Source organism: Amaranthus tricolor, chromosome 17, assembly GCF_026212465.1.
Source record: "Amaranthus tricolor cultivar Red isolate AtriRed21 chromosome 17, ASM2621246v1, whole genome shotgun sequence".
Lineage (NCBI taxonomy): Eukaryota > Viridiplantae > Streptophyta > Magnoliopsida > Caryophyllales > Amaranthaceae > Amaranthus > Amaranthus tricolor.
In genome coordinates this window covers 14,757,133-14,775,956 of record NC_080063.1, presented here as the reverse complement: position 1 = coordinate 14,775,956, position 18,824 = coordinate 14,757,133, and the positions used below count along the sequence as shown (strand labels likewise).

General features: G+C 32.6%; 3 protein-coding genes across 3 annotated transcripts; 1 reads left to right on the top strand and 2 right to left on the bottom strand.

Annotated features, from left to right (window-relative positions):
* Positions 1-1,709: 1,709 nt before the first annotated feature.
* On the bottom strand, positions 1,710-4,744 carry LOC130804139 (profilin-3). Its single transcript, XM_057668475.1, has 4 exons — positions 4,435-4,744; positions 3,630-3,767; positions 2,729-2,871; positions 1,710-2,013 (listed from the first exon to the last, which is right to left on the bottom strand). The coding sequence occupies exons 1-3, from the start codon at positions 4,555-4,557 to the stop codon at positions 2,737-2,739; spliced, it is 396 nt and encodes a 131-aa protein (XP_057524458.1). The 5' UTR covers positions 4,558-4,744; the 3' UTR covers positions 1,710-2,013; positions 2,729-2,736.
* A 720-nt stretch (positions 4,745-5,464) lies between these two features.
* LOC130804138 (profilin Sal k 4.0101) lies at positions 5,465-8,510 on the bottom strand. The gene is made up of 4 exons (XM_057668473.1): positions 8,042-8,510; positions 7,532-7,669; positions 5,908-6,050; positions 5,465-5,764 (listed from the first exon to the last, which is right to left on the bottom strand). The coding sequence occupies exons 1-3, from the start codon at positions 8,168-8,170 to the stop codon at positions 5,916-5,918; spliced, it is 402 nt and encodes a 133-aa protein (XP_057524456.1). The 5' UTR covers positions 8,171-8,510; the 3' UTR covers positions 5,465-5,764; positions 5,908-5,915.
* A 1,953-nt stretch (positions 8,511-10,463) lies between these two features.
* On the top strand, positions 10,464-16,994 carry LOC130803979 (ATP-dependent 6-phosphofructokinase 6). Its single transcript, XM_057668238.1, has 13 exons — positions 10,464-10,677; positions 12,262-12,308; positions 12,406-12,445; positions 12,905-12,967; positions 13,060-13,197; positions 14,004-14,162; positions 14,273-14,326; positions 14,808-14,876; positions 14,979-15,108; positions 15,316-15,572; positions 15,888-15,933; positions 16,019-16,173; positions 16,299-16,994. Exons 1-13 carry the CDS (start codon positions 10,576-10,578, stop codon positions 16,470-16,472), a joined length of 1,434 nt encoding a protein of 477 aa, XP_057524221.1. The 5' UTR covers positions 10,464-10,575; the 3' UTR covers positions 16,473-16,994.
* Positions 16,995-18,824: the final 1,830 nt, after the last annotated feature.

Genomic DNA, 18,824 nt, shown 5'->3' with positions numbered 1-18,824 from the left:
AATGAGAAAGTGGTATTTGTTCTCCAATTCATACTAAATTGGATTCTTATAACGCTATTATTGAAAGATGATAACTTTTCAAATAAGTTTTTCTTTTTGGAAAAATTACCTAGAATAATCCAACTTATTCGTGATTTTTCTACATTAATCTCACATATTAATTAATCATGAATAATCCCAACTTTAAAGGGTCTTTGTCTAAAATAAACTTGGATAATTCGATGACCTATTATAGTAGGTAATTCACTAAAAAAGTAAACTACAAAATAAATTTAAAGCTATAGAAAAATTTTGAAATTTTACATAAAAATTCTAGATAATAAATAAATCATAAATTTTTTTTAACATTTTATTTTAATTTATATTTTAAAAAAAAATTAAAACTTATTATAGCAAGTCATACGGTCACCAGGTTTACTCTAGGAAAATATCTTTTAAAGTTGAAATTATTCATGGTTAATTAATAGGTGAGATTATTATAGAAAAATAACGTATAGATTGAATTATTAGGTAATTTTTCCTTTTTTTTCGCTTACAAAATAATTCAGCATTTTACAATAATTCAAAATTTTCAATATAATACCATACATTTTTTTTTTATGTCCATATAGTATCAGTATTGATTTGTAATTTTTGTAGCATCGTAGTTAAACATTAATCTGATACTTAGTTGTTCGATTTTACGAAGTAATAAAAAGCTCAACATTTTTCAATTGAATTCAAAACTACTAAGCATACATATGTTCATTAACCAAATCATTACAATCTCAAGAGTCTTGCATTCCCATCTTAGTCTTTATTTCGGTAGAATTCATCTTATTTTATCTTATCTTATAATAAAAAAAACGGTGAACATCTTTTCAATTTCCCACCCTAAAATTGTTGGTCATCCCACAACTTGGTAGTATTATTATTGCTTTACTTCTTCAATTCACTCCTTGAATTTCTAGAGTTTCAAAATCTAAGTTTGAGAGAATACATCTTGTTAACATTCTTATTATGTTTCTTACTCTTTGTTATTACTCTTCTTGTTTCCCTCCTTTTTATGTTTTTACATTACTCCTCTGTCAGATAATAGCAAAAGATAATTAATGTTTTTTTTAAGAAAAAGATGAATATTTATTTATAAATAAATGAGAATAAATTATGTCGATGAAATAAAAAATAGTTAAAATATATGACTGTGACTAAAAAAAAGTGGTGAACTATTGTCTAAAAATAAAAACGATGTAAAATAAAAGTGACAACCCAAAACGAAATGTAAGGAACAAATTAAAGGGAGTAGTTAATAGCTTCTGACTTTTCTTGCTAGGAGGGGTTTTGATTAAGAATTGCCAAATTCATTTGCACTAAAGATGTGCTTTGGTACCAAAGATAACTTATTTTGAGCTTTAGAAGAGAAGAAAGGAGAACAATGAATGCAACTATAGATGATGAGTCGCATTCCTTGATCGGTGATTTTCCATACAACAATGGCTATCGTCGTTGTTGATCATAAGAATAGTGGTTGACGAGTGGTGTGACAGAATTGTAGCCTAGTAGGTCATGGTCATCGGAAAGTAAGGAAGAGATCATACTTTACGGGAGCAATGTAATATGGAAAAATCGCCCAAAACTAGGACGACAATGTGACAGAACTCGAAAACAATGCACATTACATATGTAGTATAATTATTCATACGAATTTTTCTCCTGTAAGCGTTTCGAAATTTTCTTCAACCGACTGCATTACAAAGAACGCGATTGACATTAAAAGCCATTTGCACAAATATTATTCCATATTCCAAGACATAAGCCGCTGTATGGATCGACTATCTCAAAGATCAAAGCAAACAATTCATACAAAAGATATCAAGAGCTTCTGATCTTACGCCAGAAAATTTAACATAGACCCTTTAAGGGAAAAAGAAGAAAGGATAAATAGTTCACACTAGAAAGCCAATCTCGAGTTTACAGAGAAGAAAATCCACACCAATCTCGTTTGTGTACGCCAAGCAAATATGTAAATATAACCTACACACAAAAAATCAAGTAAACATAAGGATGAAGCATCGTACGATAAAGGGCATTGAATCATGTTAGAATGTCAGCATTTCAAGGGTGTAAATTGATCCCAAATCTTAAAAGAGTTTTTTTTGACAGATTCGGGAAGGATGCCTGAGTTTGGCCCCGACCACTGCAGTGGCGGATCCAGGAAAAAAAAGAAGTGATATCAAAAAATATATATTTAAAAATGCAAGTCATGAGTTTCAAACCCTGGTCACTTATGTAGAAAGCGATACACTAAACCAACTTATCTAGGGTATATTTACATATACTATTTAATTTTATTTTGTATTTAAATAATGTCAACTAACCCCAATGACAAAACACTAGATCCGCCCATGCCGACCAGGGCTTTCTAATTGCTTGTTATTGCCATGGGCTTAGATCAACAAATTTATTATTCCTGCAAACTTACCTTTCACTTCAAGAATGATATTGTTTATGACTTGCATAAGGCTCATCACTACTAAGAAGGTAATTTAAATTAATTATTTTTATTGTTTCTGTAGTTTTGTAGAGTGTTGATGACATAAAAAGAAGCTCGTTACTCGGGATATGCTATTGTTAGGAGATAGATATTTCGTTCAATCTTGTAGGTTGCCAAAACAGAAATAGCTACAATAAAAAGTCGATCTCAATGCCATTAAATTTAAGAACATTTTGAGCCAACGCCTGCACTTACCAAACTAATTAGAGACCCTGCTCAATGAGGTAATCACCCAGCCTCTCAATAATCATGTTGCACTGACCGGGAGTAACAGGCTCATCATATATACCAATAACCAAAGCTTGACCAGTCTTCTTAACACAAATGCCACCGGGACCCTATATAATACATTACAAGAGCACATAAGTACCATGTCACTAGCATAGTAGCATATCAATGACAGTTTGTAACTGAAGCTCACAGATAAATTTACGCGCAATAAAAAAAATGGGATTCTCTTTTTGATAATTGAGCACGATGTCACATGATTCGCTAATTTCCTCACGAATCGCGAACCGAAATAAGCAAATTATGGTCGGATTAGGGTTGTTCTTGGGCAAATTTGAGTGAATCGCGAATTCGAAAAGCGAATTAGCTAGCGAATCATGTTACGCTAATTGAGCACAACAGGCAAGATCAAATTGGAATGGGGCTCATTTTATTGAGATGCAGCCGATTAGGGCACTGGCATAGTCACAAACAAGGGTGTTCAATGAAGAACTCGGTAAAAAGGATCTGAATCTACATGCATTTGCTACTATATCATCCACATTCCACAAACAAGCATATGTGCTATAGTTCTATCCCTTCTAGTTAAACCACCTACACACGCACGCACGCAAAAAACATTCATCAAAAGCTTCAAAACACGTTGAGATTTGAAACATTTTGAAAAGATGCTGCCGCTTACATTAGGATCAGATACGGGGAATGTAAACAAGAGAAAACACCCACCAAAAAGCGTTCGATGAAGATATACATTATACGTATATGACAAACAATTATACCATTTTCCTTTCATTGTTTAAAATACGAAGCCACTTATACAGATAATCATATACAGCTATCCAGAAAAGAGCGTCAATGGACATTTTACCTTCTTCCCACGAATAACAGCCCCAGGTTCACCTTGAATAACCATGTACTTGGTTCCACCAAGGTGCAGCCCGGTGGGTGCAAGGGTTCCAGGCTCATCAAAATCTTTCACAATAGCTTCGATTTCTTCTGGCCTAAACTGCATGAGTACAAAACAAATAAACCCATCATTAAATTAGAAGATTCAATTACTCTCTCATCTCGGCAAGGTCAGATATCAGACAATCATCTACAACTCCGCGTGCACAAGATTTAACGAGTCATTTATCAATCAATGGCACCACTGAGAATCAACAAAAATGAGAAAGAGTACATAAAAAATAAACCCATCTCCATAGAAAATACTACAATTTCGTTTATATAATAGTAGTATATAAAATCTACATCACAAAAATTTAAATCCTACTCTTTTTCCTAATTATCCACAGAGGAAATTTCCAAGATCTCATATTTTTTGTTGACTCTCAAAAATCCAATTTTGACTCCAACCCATTTGTCAAATTCTACAATCATCAACACTGATTGTGTGAACAATAATAATACACCTCTAATTTCACCAGCTCAATCAAAAAACATGAACCCAGAATCCAGATTTTAACTAACTAAAAAACAAGAGATTAACTATTTGATGAGTAGATTTAGTAGAAATTGAAACACAAACTCATCAAATGATTCGATAAAACAATACCAACCCAGTTGAGAAATACATCAGATCAGGTAAAATCAATCACACACATATAAAATTAACACTTATCAGATCTGCAAAGTAATCAAAATCGACAATAAGGATCCCAAAAAGAAAAGACCTGAGGAAAAGAAGCACTTTGAGCCCAGACACTGCCATCAGTGCCGAGAATAGCAGCCGCAGAAAGGCGATTGCCATCGATATCGCACATCAAATGGTCATCGACGTAAGTTTGCCACGACATTTTTTATTATTTGAAGAAAAGATTGAAGAAATTGGGATTATGGACTAGAGAGATACAGTGAGAGAGATTGCAATTGTGAAAAAGAAAGAAATGGAGTGATGGAGAATAAAAAACGAGTGGTGAGATTCGAGGAGGGTATTTTTGTCATTTTCATTCTTTTGTTCTAATTAGATCTTGTGATTTTGAGTTACGTTCTAAAACTAAAATTGACTTTTGAATCAGTTTATAAGTATTTTTTTTATGTCTCTCAGCAGCTTAGTTAATCTTTTAATCGAAAAAGTAATTCTGATTAAAACGAGATAATAACAACTTAGCAATGAAAATACCTTTGTCATTTCAAATATTAATTTGTTATTTCCTCGTTTTTTTATGTCATGTATTTTAAATTAATTTTAAATTATATTTTGAGTTCACATTAATTTTTAAGGATTATATATGAAATTAGAGAGATCTAAAAAAACAACGACCATTTCTTCCTCACTATTTGGTACAAATGTATTTACAAACTATTATGCAATAAGCTAACACTTGAACTTAGAAGTATTATTTATGAAATTCAGAAAATAAACCAAAAGTATTCTTTCACATTTTGTTTTGTCAAAATCTTGTGAAACGCTATGAAAACATGAACCATTCCCTTGTCAGCTTTATAAGATAAGTTATTGGTTAAACACTCAATTCTACATGTATGTTAAATCGATTCGACTACTATTTTCTGTGTTATATGTTACACAAGTCAATATTAATAGATTTTTAATCAAATGAACCAAGTCAAAATCCAAATATCCCCATAATATCATTTTTTTTTCAGAATCATCTTTATTAGTTGTTTCATTACTATACCTAGCAATAATTCAACTAATTATTCTTATGATCATAATAATACTCAATAATTAGAGACATGCCATTTGCACAAAAGCTCCTTTATTCAACTCAATATGTACTTTCAAAATTATATTAAGAGATTAAAAGTGTATGACCTTGTGTGCAGAATTATAAATAATGATCATAATAAACATTACATAAAAAAAACACCAAAATCTTTCCTGTCATAGATCTTATATGCCAGAAGAAACTAACATAAACCCTTTCTAAAGGATAAAAGAATGTAAAACGAAAATAGTTGTAATAGAATGCCAATCTCCGGTTTATAGATCAGCAAATCCACGCGAAACTCCTCATATATGTCGAATATGTAGTTATTAACCTTCAAAACAAATATAATCTTGTTAGAAATAGGCATCGAAATAAAGAGTGTGATGCGAATACAGATGAACACCATGAATCGACGTTTGTTTTTTCTCTTCTTTGGGGGATGGGTGGGGAATAGCGATAGAAAAGAGATCATACCATAATATTTAGAGGCCCTGCTCGATGAGATAATCACCCAACCTTTCCACAATCATGTTGCACTGACCAGGAGTGACAGGCTCGTCGTAGATACCCATAACCAAAGCTTGACCGGTTTTCTTAACACAGATTCCACCAGCGCCCTGAAAGATACACGAACGGATACAATAAGTAACCTCAATGTTCTTGACAAAAAATTCTTTCTTGGTGGAAAATAAAGGATGTACGAAAAAGTATTGCTCTTTCAACACTTAGCTGATGCTTTAAAAATTTGTATGCTAGAAAACTTTAGATCAGTACAAAATTCTCGTTTTTAAGTGTAATAGAGCACAATCGAATTTGCTACAACTCAAAAATCGATGGGAGAGCTTTTTGAGAGTCTTATAGCTAATTCAGAGGGAAAACGGAAGTACAAATTCAAGTTTCGAAAGGTTCAAGTTGAGTTCAAATTCATAGAGAAAAACTGCATAGCACTTAAGAAATCCATAATAGCCTTAACTTCATTATAAAGCACTTATACAGATTGTCATGACAAGATAAACGAAGAAAAGTAATGAGAATAAGAATAAGACAATACACATGAAGGCCAACACACTTCTCGTCAATATAAGCTTGACATATTAGTTTCAAATTTCAATAGAAGGACAGGAAATTAGATATGAAGGAATCCTATAACAAAATCTTGCTTGAGAAAGAAAAAGAATAATTATTCTTACTATTTTAACAAGGGCCTTAAGAAGCGGAAAATAGGAAGTTGCATTAGTTGAAAACACTGTCACATGATTCACAAATCTCCTCGCGAATCAAGAATCAAGAATCAAAAAACGAATTACGGTCGGTTTTGAGCTATTTTAGGGTCATTTTCAGCGAATTATGAATTCAAAAAGCGAATTAACTGGCGAATTCTGTTACATAGTTGAGAAACCTCAAGATGAGCTCAAGTGCTAGAAAACCAATGGTTTAGGCATAAGGGTTGCATGTTTTTTACTTTTATTTTCAATACACCTTTTGTTCTCTTCAAAGCGTAACTTTAGCGTAGGAGGCAACATGAGCACAAGTGCTAGAAAACCAATACGACAAATTCTCTCCAAAGTATGTACAACCATAAGTTGATCAAAGCATAAATTAGCAATATAGAATCAAGAAAAGATCTAATATCAAAGAGCAAGATGATAAATGCATAAAATGAGTTTTTTTAGCGGCATAGGCAAAGAACATAAGATCATAATGATTCATGCACATTCAATCCACCTATTTATGTATTAAGGATGATTGCAAACAAATCTTGCAGCCTTTTCGCAATCATTTGGTCTTGCAAACACTATGTGATCTCCTCACATGCATTGGATACTTTAATCAATAATGCTTCTAGATAAAGGCATAAACCACATGCAAACTATATGCAGGATAAAGCAAACTCGCACATAACCTATCTTAGTCAGACTCTTCATTTTGCTTCACGTACCCGTGTCCGATCCTTGATCCTCAGACATTGGTATGGCACTTACACTTCTTTTTAGGCGTAAAATTAAACATTTAGACGTACCCGAGTTCAAGTAACAAAGCACATAACCAAATGCAAGTCATATCAAACAGTTTGGAAAGATTAATATGCATCATTTACCTTCTTTCCACGAATAACAGCCCCAGGTTCACCTTGGATAACCATGTACTTGGTTCCACCAAGGTGCAAGCCAGTGGGTGCAAGGGTACCGGGTTCATCGAAATCCTTCACGATTGCAGCTATTTCATCTGGCTTGAACTGTAGTACAAGGAAACAAATTAAAAGTAATCAATGCTAATCATTAATACATTACAAGCCCAATTCACAATCACAAGCTTGACGAAATTGATAATATCTTACGATCCTAAAGAAAAATAACAGAGAATTCCTGTAAAAATTTCGCAATATATAGTCAAAATTGAAACCCTAATAATTCTTGAAAAACCATTGATGTAAAATCGACAATAACAAATTCACTCAATTGATTTAGAATCAATATTAAATCTAATGCGATCAATTATGGAAGCCATTGAAACAAAAATGACCCGTAAAATTCAAACATCCGATCAAACATATTCAATCATACCCAAATGAAATCAAAATATGAAAATCGCAAAAAATTAACTAAACCTGAGGGAAATCAGCACTCTGTGCCCAAACACTACCATCAAGGCCAAGAATTGCAGCACCAGTGAGATGATTAGTAGTGCCCTCAATCTCACACATCAAATGATCATCAACGTAAGTTTGCCACGACATTTTTTTTGATTCAAAGCAAAAAACAAATCTTTTTTTTTTTTTTTGATTAATGAAGGAAGAATTGAAGAAGGAATATAATAACAATGAAGAAGGTGAGATATGAAAAATAAATTACAAAAAAGTTGGCGTAAAATTAAGCGGGAGTCGGGGAAATTGATGAATGATTAGGATCACGAACTCGAATTTTCCCCAAAATCATTGCCGTGAATAATGTTGTATTGTATGGCCCTCAAATGGTGCATATTCAATTTCCTATTTTTGGCTCCTTTTCTTTTGGGTGGACGTTGATTTTGCACTAATCAAGAACAAAAGGTTGTAATTATTTTGGGAAGATGGAGATTATTATCAATATTCAATACTACTATTTTTATGATTATTATTATTTTATATTTTGTTTTAATTGTTTTTTTTTTTTTTTGGTTTCTCGTATTGTAAATTTTTTTCTATTATCATAACCGCATATAAATTAATATATTAAAAAAAATGGTATAATATTTCAATTTTGCTTTTGTATAGTGACACAAGGGTTATCCATTTGGTTAATTATTGCGTTTGGATCAATTTAAAGTCATTTCGAATCTAAGTCATTTATAATAGACATTGTGGATTGTGGTCGGTAACAAAGTAGTTATTAAGAAGGTAGATTTGTCCCGATTGAAGATTAAGTTGAGTAAGATTTAATTTGTGTTTTATGTCTATTGTTTAACTCATATTGAATACGAGATTCAATCGAATTTTAGTTAAAAATGAGCTCGATTGATAGTCAATTGTATGAACTAATTATTTTTTGTGGCACCACTAAAATTCTTAAAAATCAACTTCGGTTACATATAAATTGATCATAATTGATCAATAGGGATTTAAAGCGGTGTGCTTAATTACCTCTCATTACTCTCAATCTAATTCAAAAATGGGTGAGTTTACACTTTTTGCTTTAAGTCTTAAAGACAAATTATTTAATCATAATTAGTTTAGTAATATGTTTTGTAATTAACAACCTATTTATAATCAACAAATAAGAGAAAGTTGGGTTTTTAAACAAAAATTATAGTCTATCCTTTCTTAATATTCTTCTCGTTTAGAATATTCTACTTTGCAAAGAGAAATGTGATAAAGAATATTAAAATATATCAATGTCAGATTTCGTTCGATTCATTTTAATGTATACTTTTTTATTATATATTTTTTATAATTTTTTATAATACGTATTTAGAAATATTAAAATTCAAAATTAACTTTGAAAATTATGCTAAAAATAAATAAGAAAAAAAACGAAAACAGTAATAACTACCACTACCAAACTAACTTTTACATTAATGAAAAATACTTTAAAACAATGATGATACAAAGTGTAAAACTTTTCCCATGAACGAAAACTAAAAACAATTTAAATCGCAGCTTGGACTAAAACAACACAAATTTTTAACTTAAACTATCTCAACTACGTAACATAAAACTTACTAAATAATCTTATAATTTGAGGTGGAAATCCTCTTATTCAGAATTTCTAAAAGTATAGCCATGATAAAAAACAGTAAAAGTTCTTCAAACATTAATGAAGATTCTCAATGATAGACCATGAATGCACCAAGAATGGTTAGTGATGAACATTCCATCATAGGAACATCACTAAAACAATGGTTAGTGATAAATTTATTATTAGATTTGAATAAGACACGATACGCATAGGAAAATAGTTAATTGCACACAAATCTAATGAGGCTTCATGTTAAAACTAATTGGTCAAAAAGTAGCCTATAAATATATGTGTTAGTCAACCTCTTTCTAATTATTCGATATAGTATCAGAAACAATACAAGTAAATGTCTACCGACTACCATTCATAATATTAGCTTTAAGAGCGTACATTTCAACAACAAAGATACAAGCATAGCCAACCATGCACGCAATAAAAAGTTAACAATCAATATTTAATTTTATAATATATCTCCTTAAAAATGACTTCTCCGAATATTTTAAAAATCAACAAAAACAGCTAACACTATCAGCTAGTCAAACAAGTCAATTTTAAAAAATTAATTCATTTGTCAAACAATATTTTTCCAAAATAAATTCTTAAGTTAATTAGAATATCATATGCTAATCTTAAGCTTTGTCTTTGTTGTTTATGAGTTACGATAAAAATTTAATTTTCACCGTATTTCTTCCTCTTATCTATAGCGATTTTACTAGATAAAAAAAATTTCAAATAGGGTGCCTAAAAGAGTCAAAGGTAGACATTTTATAACGAACAAAGTATATATTTCATTCTTGACTAATATTTTATACATTCGTCGTTTTCATCGGAGATACGATTTTCTCTTATTTGCATAACCCAATATATCATTGATATAGAGAGAGAATGAAAAAATCACAAAGAGAAAAAAAAAAAGAAAAAATAAATTATGGAGAAGAAGAATGAGCAGCATATGAAAATAATTAAAGGCGAATATGGATATGTTCTTGAAGATGTCCCTCATTTATCCGATTACATTCCTAATCTTCCTGTATGTTTTTCATTTCCTTTATTTTGCTTGTTTTTAAGATTATGATTGTGAATTTGATGTTGTTATAGCTGTGGATGAAGGTTAATTGTTTGCTTAATTTTGATTGATTGATTATGTTTTCTTTATACATTTCTTTCGTTAACTAGGTTTAGTTGTTGGTATTGTGTTTAATAATGGAAATTTGATTAAATTTTGAACTCAGGAGAGATAATTTGGATTGATGATGAAAATGTACTAGGTTTTCTCACACAAGGGGAAATCATTTAACAAAATTTAGTTCTGAATTTGTTATTATCCCCATTCATTCCGGCAAAGTTTGATTGATATATGATGCATATTGATAAAATAATTGATCATATTCGATGGAGCGAATCACTAGCAGGAAAAACTGTATAAAACCAAGTTAAAACTTTTTTTAATGAGAAAATTATGGAATCTATCATTTGGAAAGTTGGAAGGATGAAAAAAATGTAAAAAGAATTCCATGACATTGACGGTCTTAGAAGACAAGAAATTTAAAATGAAAAATTACTTGAATAATTTAATTTTGTTTATGATTTTGTTACGATAATTTTACCTATTGAATAATCCTAACTAAAATATTTTCTTCGGGTTATAATCGGATGACTTGCTAAAGTAAGTTATTTAAGTTTACACTAAGAAAATACTCCTAAAGTTAGGATTATACATAGTTAAATAATAAGTGAAATTCTTGTAGAATTATTCTAGCTAATTTTTCTAATTTAAAATTTTTAGTTTTAAAAAACATTACTCCACTAAATATAAATTATTTTAGCTTGCATGAAAATTGAAAAAGTCCAATTACTCCTACTAGAAGTTTCACTTCTATTATCTTGATTGCTGAATTTGTTTATACAAAATACATAATCAACTCATATTTTTAATATCCCTGGCCCTGGACCTGGCCCATGCAGACCTGAGATTGAATCGCCCCTAGATGTAATGAAATTGTTTTTTTTCAGATAAATAGTGTGTTTTACTATTGATATAAAAGGTATATGAAATAATAGACCTAAAAGCCGGCATAAAATACCGCCAAAGGAAAAAAGCCATCATAAGGGAAAATTGTTGTGTTCTTGTAGCACCAAAAAATTCTTATGGGACCAAAAATCTCACATCATACTTCTATATTTAAATTACTCGTCCTAATAAGTTGTAACAACGGCATTTTGCATAAAGATTAAAAAATGACAAAATCATTCGAATTGTATGGATGTCATTAGAGAAGAGTTGAAATGGGAATGGGAATTAAAAAAAGTGGTAGACACTTTATCATGATAGGAAATTGTGGCAAAGCAAAAGGCACGGACTAGAAAAAAATGTAGCAATTTGCATGAAGAGATTAGAGTCTCTCCATTGAGTTTGAGACTGCTTATGTGTGTATTCTCCTTGATATTGGATTTTGAAGGAGCAATTAGGCATTGGATTTTATGGTCTTGAAATTTGTGTACTCTCCTAGTTCTTGGTAAATTGTTTTGAACTTTGTACTATACCAAATCATTTATTTGTTTACTGATGATCTAAAAATAATCTCATATGCTACACATTTCTCTTCTTCTGCAGACCTACCCTAATCCTTTACAAGATAATCCTGCCTATTCAGCTGTCAAGTAATCCACTTTTCTGCTGACTATTGAATTACAAATGTATTTTTCTTTTTAAGATTGAGTTAATAAGATACTGATCATACTACTTTCTGTTGTTCAGGCAATATTTTGTCCATGAGGATGATACTGTAGTGCAGAAGGTGTGTCCTTTATCCCAGTCTCTTAGCAGAAATACTCCTAGTGTTTTAGAATATGTTTGAGTGATATATACTCCACAAGATTTTGTTAGAAGGGTTAACTTCTTTTTTATATTCCCTTATATCCTAATTAAATGTTCCATTTGATGATGCACCAATAGAAGACTAGGAAAGGGACCACATGAGAAGAGTGAGTAAGGGAACAAAAGTGAAAAATTGATGGAAATTCTGTAAATAATTGGATCCCACAAGGATATAAGTAAGGGAAAAGGTCACCAAATAAGAAAATAGAATGTTTGATGTGAATATGGTAAAAGAGAAAATGTTCCATTCGAGTGCGATAAGCATGGTTATAAACTTTATGAAATGATTTTCCTAGCTAATATACATCAAACTTTTCATTACTATTGCCACATTTATTAGCAAAACAACTAAACAGGCTGTAATATTTTTTCTCTCTAGGTTGTAGCTCACAAGGATTCACAAAGAGGCATTCATTTTCGGCGTGCAGGGCCAAGACAGAAGGTACTTTCTTTCACACCTTAAAGTAAAAAACAAAGGCTGTTGAAGGTTTTTCTATTGTTATCATTAAATCAAACACTTATTTCATAGCTCAGGTGTACTTTCAACCTGGTGAAGTGGATGCTTGCGTGGTGACTTGTGGAGGTCTTTGTCCAGGACTCAACACCGTGATCAGAGAAATTGTCTGCAGCCTTTACCACATGTATGGTGTCACCAAGGTTATTGGAATTGATGTAAGTGACATTGCCTGTTAATTTTAAAAATAGTACATCAAAGAATTTCTTGAGTTAGCCTATTGGTTTTCAGATTTCTTGTGGGATGAAGGGTCTAGTATTGTGGTTGTCACAAAACTTCATGTCTATCATATTCCATTACTCTAATTTCATTTTTAGGCTCCTACTAGTCAAAGTTTGGAAGGTTGAACATACATAACTTTACCCTTGTAGCAAACATTGTTGCTACTTTATGTTAGAGTGTATAGCATAACATATCCTGAAGCTTCAATCATGAGCTTAAGCTTTTGGTTGAGTTTGTTCCTTGACATGGTATCAGAAGCCAGCGTGACAAGAGGTCACGGGTTCGAATCTCAACCATCCATTGTTAAAGTGGAATATTCAGCGCCAGATATGAGGAGAGCCTGTGTTGCATCCACACTTCTAGCAAAGGGTTCTCATGAAAGGGGGCGTGTTGAATATATAACATATCATGGGGCTTCAACCATAAGCTTAGGCTTTTGGTTAAGTTGGTTCCTTGACAGTTGACACTTTATATAAGGAAGAGTGTAAACAAGAGTGAGCGTAGAAATGATTTAAGAATTTCTAGGGTGATGAAATATCCTTTGTTAATCCTTTGTCCTGACCATGATGTACAGTTGCAGGCTTGCAGCCTATCAACGTGTGCACTAATCTTTGGCTTTCTATATGAGTACTTTCTTTTATCCTAACCATGATACAAACTTTTACGTTGAAGCTTGTTATTTCATTGATGCTACACTTTATGACCACTTTTATCACGTGACAATGTGGTCTATGTATTTCAGGGAGGATACAAGGGTTTTTATGCCAAAAATACCATTCCGTTGGACCCTAAGTTTGTCAATGTCATTCACAAGCGTGGTGGAACGGTGATTGGAACTTCTCGAGGCGGTCATGATACTAAGAAAATTGTTGATAGAATTCAAGACCGTAAAATAAATCAGGTAATAAGCTATGTAACTTCACCATTCACATACCTTTTGTGTTGGGTCTATTTCTTATTTTAGTTTCTTCGTGCTTAACTCTATGGTGCTAAGTATTTTGAACAATTTAGGTTTATATTATTGGAGGTGATGGGACACAGAAAGGAGCAGCTGCAATCTATGAGGTATTGCTAAGAACTTAATATGTGAAGTATGTCAAACATCAAATGGTGGAATCTTTAGATAGGAAGTTGGGAGTTTTTTCTCATTTTTTTCGCTGATAAAAAATGAACACGCACTGATTGTGAGCAGGCCGAATCCAGGATAGTAGAAGGGTGGGCAGAAAACTCATCTCTGCATGTGTGAATCATCTCGGCTATCATTTATTGCTTTATGTTACACGTTTCAGTATTAATAAGTTTTTTTTAATCAAATGACCTGGACCATAGCCTAGGCAGGCTGGGCCTAGTTCCCCACTGATTGTGAGCATTTCATAATGGGATGATCTTTAGTGCTTCAGTCATCAGCAATACATGATTTTTAAAATCTAGAATGAAATTAATAATAGCATAAAAGATTTTCCAATATGGTCAACATTCTGACTTCTGTTCATATATAGCTTGCCTTCAGTTGACATGTTTCTTATACATAATTGTAATTATGCAGGAGATCAGACGAAGAGGCCTTAAAATTGTTGTATCAGGCATCCCCAAAACGATTGATAATGACATTTCGGTAATTAACTGTGAAACTATTCTGTTTCTACTGCTGCATTGTCCTTAAGACTAACAAATAAATATGATTTCTTTGGTTTATTTCTATGTTTGTCCTTTCCAGGTTATCGATAGGTCATTTGGCTTTGATACTGCTGTGGAGGAAGCTCAACGTGCAATAAATGCTGCTCATGTAGAAGCTGATAGCATGGAGAATGGTATTGGTCTCGTGAAATTGATGGGCCGATACAGTGGTTAGTCGAAGCTCTTCAGGCACTCGTACTTTTTAATGGATGCATTAGAATCGTCTAAGTTGATCCTCATACTCTTATTAGATTATTCCTGTCCATATGTCATATTCTCACTTTTAACAATACTCCTAGAATTTTGAGCATGCTGAAAGCCAATTAGCAGTTGCAAACATTTCGAGCAATATCTTTATGGGGTTGAATTTATTGCAGGCTTTATAGCAATGTATGCAACTCTTGCTAGCCGAGATGTTGATTGTTGCTTGATTCCAGAATCACCCTTTTATCTTGAAGGAAAGGGAGGACTCTTTGAATACATTGAGGACCGACTCAAGGAAAATGGGCATATGGTTATTGTGATTGCTGAAGGAGCTGGACAAGAGCTTTTATCAGAAAACCAAGATGAGAAAGATGCGTCTGGCAACAAATTGCTTAAAGACGTTGGTCTGTGGATGTCACACAAAATTAAGGTTTGTATCTATCCAAACTTCAAAGAGTATTGGTCTGCCTTCAATCACGACCTCTTCGTTCTAAACGATGATGATGATGGTGGTGATGATGATGATGATGATAATCTATCCAAACTTCCTTATGTCAATTATCGTATGCTTTTGGATATTCCAGTCTCATTGTTATATGACCAAATTTTCAAAATGATTTATACGGAAAAAGTGCAAATAAAATCAGTTAAGCCTCAAATTTATCTATCTGTGGAGGAATATAGCATAATCTGTGTTATAGTACATTCTTAGTGTTTTCTTTTTATGCTTGTACTAATATTGTAGGAACACTTTGCGCAAATAAAGACAATTGTAAATCTCAAATACATAGGTCAATCATCCGATCCTTTTCCTACCTGAAATTAATCAAGAAAGAAATACAGAAAGGTGAATGACTGGAGCTAGTTGTTTTGCAGATCCTACTTACATGATCCGTGCTATCCCTAGTAATGCATCTGATAATGTGTATTGCACACTTCTTGCTCAAAGTGCCGTTCATGGAGCAATGGCTGGATTTACGGGTGTCACTGTTGGGCTTGTTAATGGACGGCATACTTATATTCCTTTTGAAGTGAGTTCTAAAACTATTAGTTCTTATTACCTGTATTTTTCCAATGGCAAAATTTTGAATTTGGATGAAAACAAATAATGGTAATTGGCTCTTATCTTTGTTTTGTTGCCTTTTATTATATGCAGCGCATCACTGAGCAGCAGAACAAGGTTTGTATAACTGATCGGATGTGGGCAAGGCTCTTGGCATCGACCAATCAGCCAAGCTTCCTGGGGATGAACGATGTTGCCAGAGCCAAGGAAGAGCGAATTACAGCAGAGTCTTCAGAAAGAGAGAATAACAAAAACAATTCTGCATAAAAACTTCAGCTCCCAATTCCATGAGCCACTTAGATTGAATATCTATTTTATTCGCATTTGCTTCTTTTCAGTTTGGCTTGAAAGGAGTTGCTAGAAATGAGATCCGGCGACGATTTTGTTTTGTCTTCCTACTCGGTGGCATGGCTTGCAATGGGAACCCGCTGAAGGTTGCATTCAGCCTCTCCTGCCCGTACCACTACTGTTACCACAGTAGCTTATGTTCGATGTTCCAAATATAGTTATGTATGTAAGCTGTAGGTAGGATGTTTGAAGAAGGTTTTGGAAGTGTAAATTGTTAGGATTTCGGATTGGAATACTGATGGTATTTTGTAGATAGTTAACGCTGACTTTGTCAAATAAAACTGGGAATTTGTACGAATTCTCGAAGTGCAAATAAAATGGATGGGATTGGTATCATGTGGTTCTCCATGTATTGTAAGAAGATTGTTCATGTTTTGCGTAAAGAATTTGCGTTATATGCAGATATATGGCATTTAAGAGAAAATGAGTAAGTTGTTCCCTTTATTCATTATTGGTTCTTTTAGTGCATTTTGCTCATAAATTCTTGTAAATTTCTGGAATCAATTGTTTTGCCAAGTGTAGACTCAATTAGGAACGGGAACAGCAACAAGAGGGGGGTGAATTGTTGTTGTTACTAGTTTAAGCGTTTTTGCCCTATTTTTGCGGAATTGAATAAAATAAATAAAGCTTAAACTTAGAGCGAAATAATTAAAAGAGACAAACAATTTTTACGTGGAAACCTTCTAGGCCTAAATAGAAGGAAAAACCACGACCCCACGGGATTTCTAAATTCTCCACTATGTTTAAGGCAACTCGTTACAATTACATTAAACATCTTACTTCACTCGAAGCGCATCAACTAGGCCAACTCTTCTCTCTTAAATTGCTTCACTCAAAGCAACAAATTTAGCTTCACTAAAAGCTAATTCTCACCACTAGCTTCACTAGAAGCTTTCTCCTTAGCTTTACTCAAAGCTAATCTCTTCTCTAGCTTCATTAAAAGCTATCTAATTTCCCCCTAAGACTCACCCGAGTCTAATTACAAATTCTCTCAAAAACCCTTACAAAGGATAAAAATTCTCTAAAAATAAAATCAATAAGTTGCACAAGAAAATATTATAAATTAATTGGCATTTTTAAAACAAAATTTTCTTGTAAAAATTCTCCCAAAATTACGTATGGTTTAATGGCTCATACTAAGGCGAGTTTTGAAGAATAACCGAGTCCACTATTTATAGAGCTAAAGTCCCTAATAAAAAGGAATATTCCAATCCATTATCCCATTATCAAAAGATCATGGGAGTAATGTGGATAAAGCAACCATACGGTTATTTGATTAAGTCAAACCAGACAGAAATAACCGCTGTTCCCATTTGCCTTAAAATAACTTCTGTTCCCTTTAAGCAGCAGTTTCTTCAATAACTGTTTCTGTTCCAGTATTAATTGCTGGAACGTGTTTGCTATAAATAGAAACGGTTATGCTTATTACGAATGGTTACTTGCTAACTTGTAGGTATAAAGACGATTAAGAATGATAGCTAAGACCCATTCAACAACAACTAATTCTATTTTTAGTAAATCCAATATTTACTAAAAATAGATCCTAAAATAAAGGATCTTAGAAAATAAGGACGTTAATTCATTTTATTTAAGAAAAACGATTTGCCAATTAATTTTAATAAATTACTACTGCAACAAATTAATTTTATTAAATACATTAACTAAAAATAATAATTAAAATATAATAACCAGAATTTTCAGTTAACGTAGGCTGACTGCAGTTCAGGAACAGTGCGCTGTTTCCAGAATCCAGTTTTGCTAGAACATCCAACTTAGGAACAGTAGACCTGCTGTCTCCATTTTACATCCCAAGCGATATACTTCTTCTAACATCCCTTGAATCCTTTTGACACGTGCATTCCCATGAACTATGAACTAAGCCATAGGTACTATCAACGATCACAATTAATCGGATATCGACCTGCACACAATCTCTAAACACATATTTGCTTAAGTGTAGTCATCATCAAAACTCAAGAGGTCCAACACCAAGTATTGTTGTTGAAGCAAGAATCCAATTTATAAGTGCTCGAGCGAGCACATAGACAACCAGAACAAAAAACATTAGGAATTGCTTGTATAGACGAACAAATATTGTTTGAGCTTTAAATTTGAGTTTTTTTTTTTCAAGCATAAAGTATTAGTTTGAATCTCGTATTAAACTGCTTGTATGTGAATAAAAAATGTGAAAAGTATAAAATTAGGTTTGAATTGAGTTTGGAGATAAAGTATTAAACTAATGTGAGTTTCGTATTAGTTTGAATCTCTGAA

Bases quoted from the DNA above. Each gene is read 5' to 3' on its own strand.
- LOC130804139 (XM_057668475.1), bottom strand. From the start codon at position 4,557: ATGTCGTGGCAAACTTACGTCGATGACCATTTGATGTGCGATATCGAT. The intron at 3,768-4,434 runs GTCTTTTCTTTT...GTACTCATGCAG, and splicing joins AAAGTGCTTCTTTTCCTCAG to TTTAGGCCAGAAGAAATCGA. The intron at 2,872-3,629 runs GTAAAATGTCCA...TGTATTATATAG, and splicing joins CTGTTATTCGTGGGAAGAAG to GGTCCCGGTGGCATTTGTGT.
- LOC130804138 (XM_057668473.1), bottom strand. From the start codon at position 8,170: ATGTCGTGGCAAACTTACGTTGATGATCATTTGATGTGTGAGATTGAG. The intron at 7,670-8,041 runs GTTTAGTTAATT...CTTGTACTACAG, and splicing joins AGAGTGCTGATTTCCCTCAG to TTCAAGCCAGATGAAATAGC. The intron at 6,051-7,531 runs GTAAATGATGCA...TGTATCTTTCAG, and splicing joins CTGTTATTCGTGGAAAGAAG to GGCGCTGGTGGAATCTGTGT.
- LOC130803979 (XM_057668238.1), top strand. From the start codon at position 10,576: ATGGAGAAGAAGAATGAGCAGCATATGAAAATAATTAAAGGCGAATAT. The intron at 13,198-14,003 runs GTAAGTGACATT...TATGTATTTCAG, and splicing joins CCAAGGTTATTGGAATTGAT to GGAGGATACAAGGGTTTTTA. The intron at 15,109-15,315 runs GTTAGTCGAAGC...AATTTATTGCAG, and splicing joins ATTGATGGGCCGATACAGTG to GCTTTATAGCAATGTATGCA.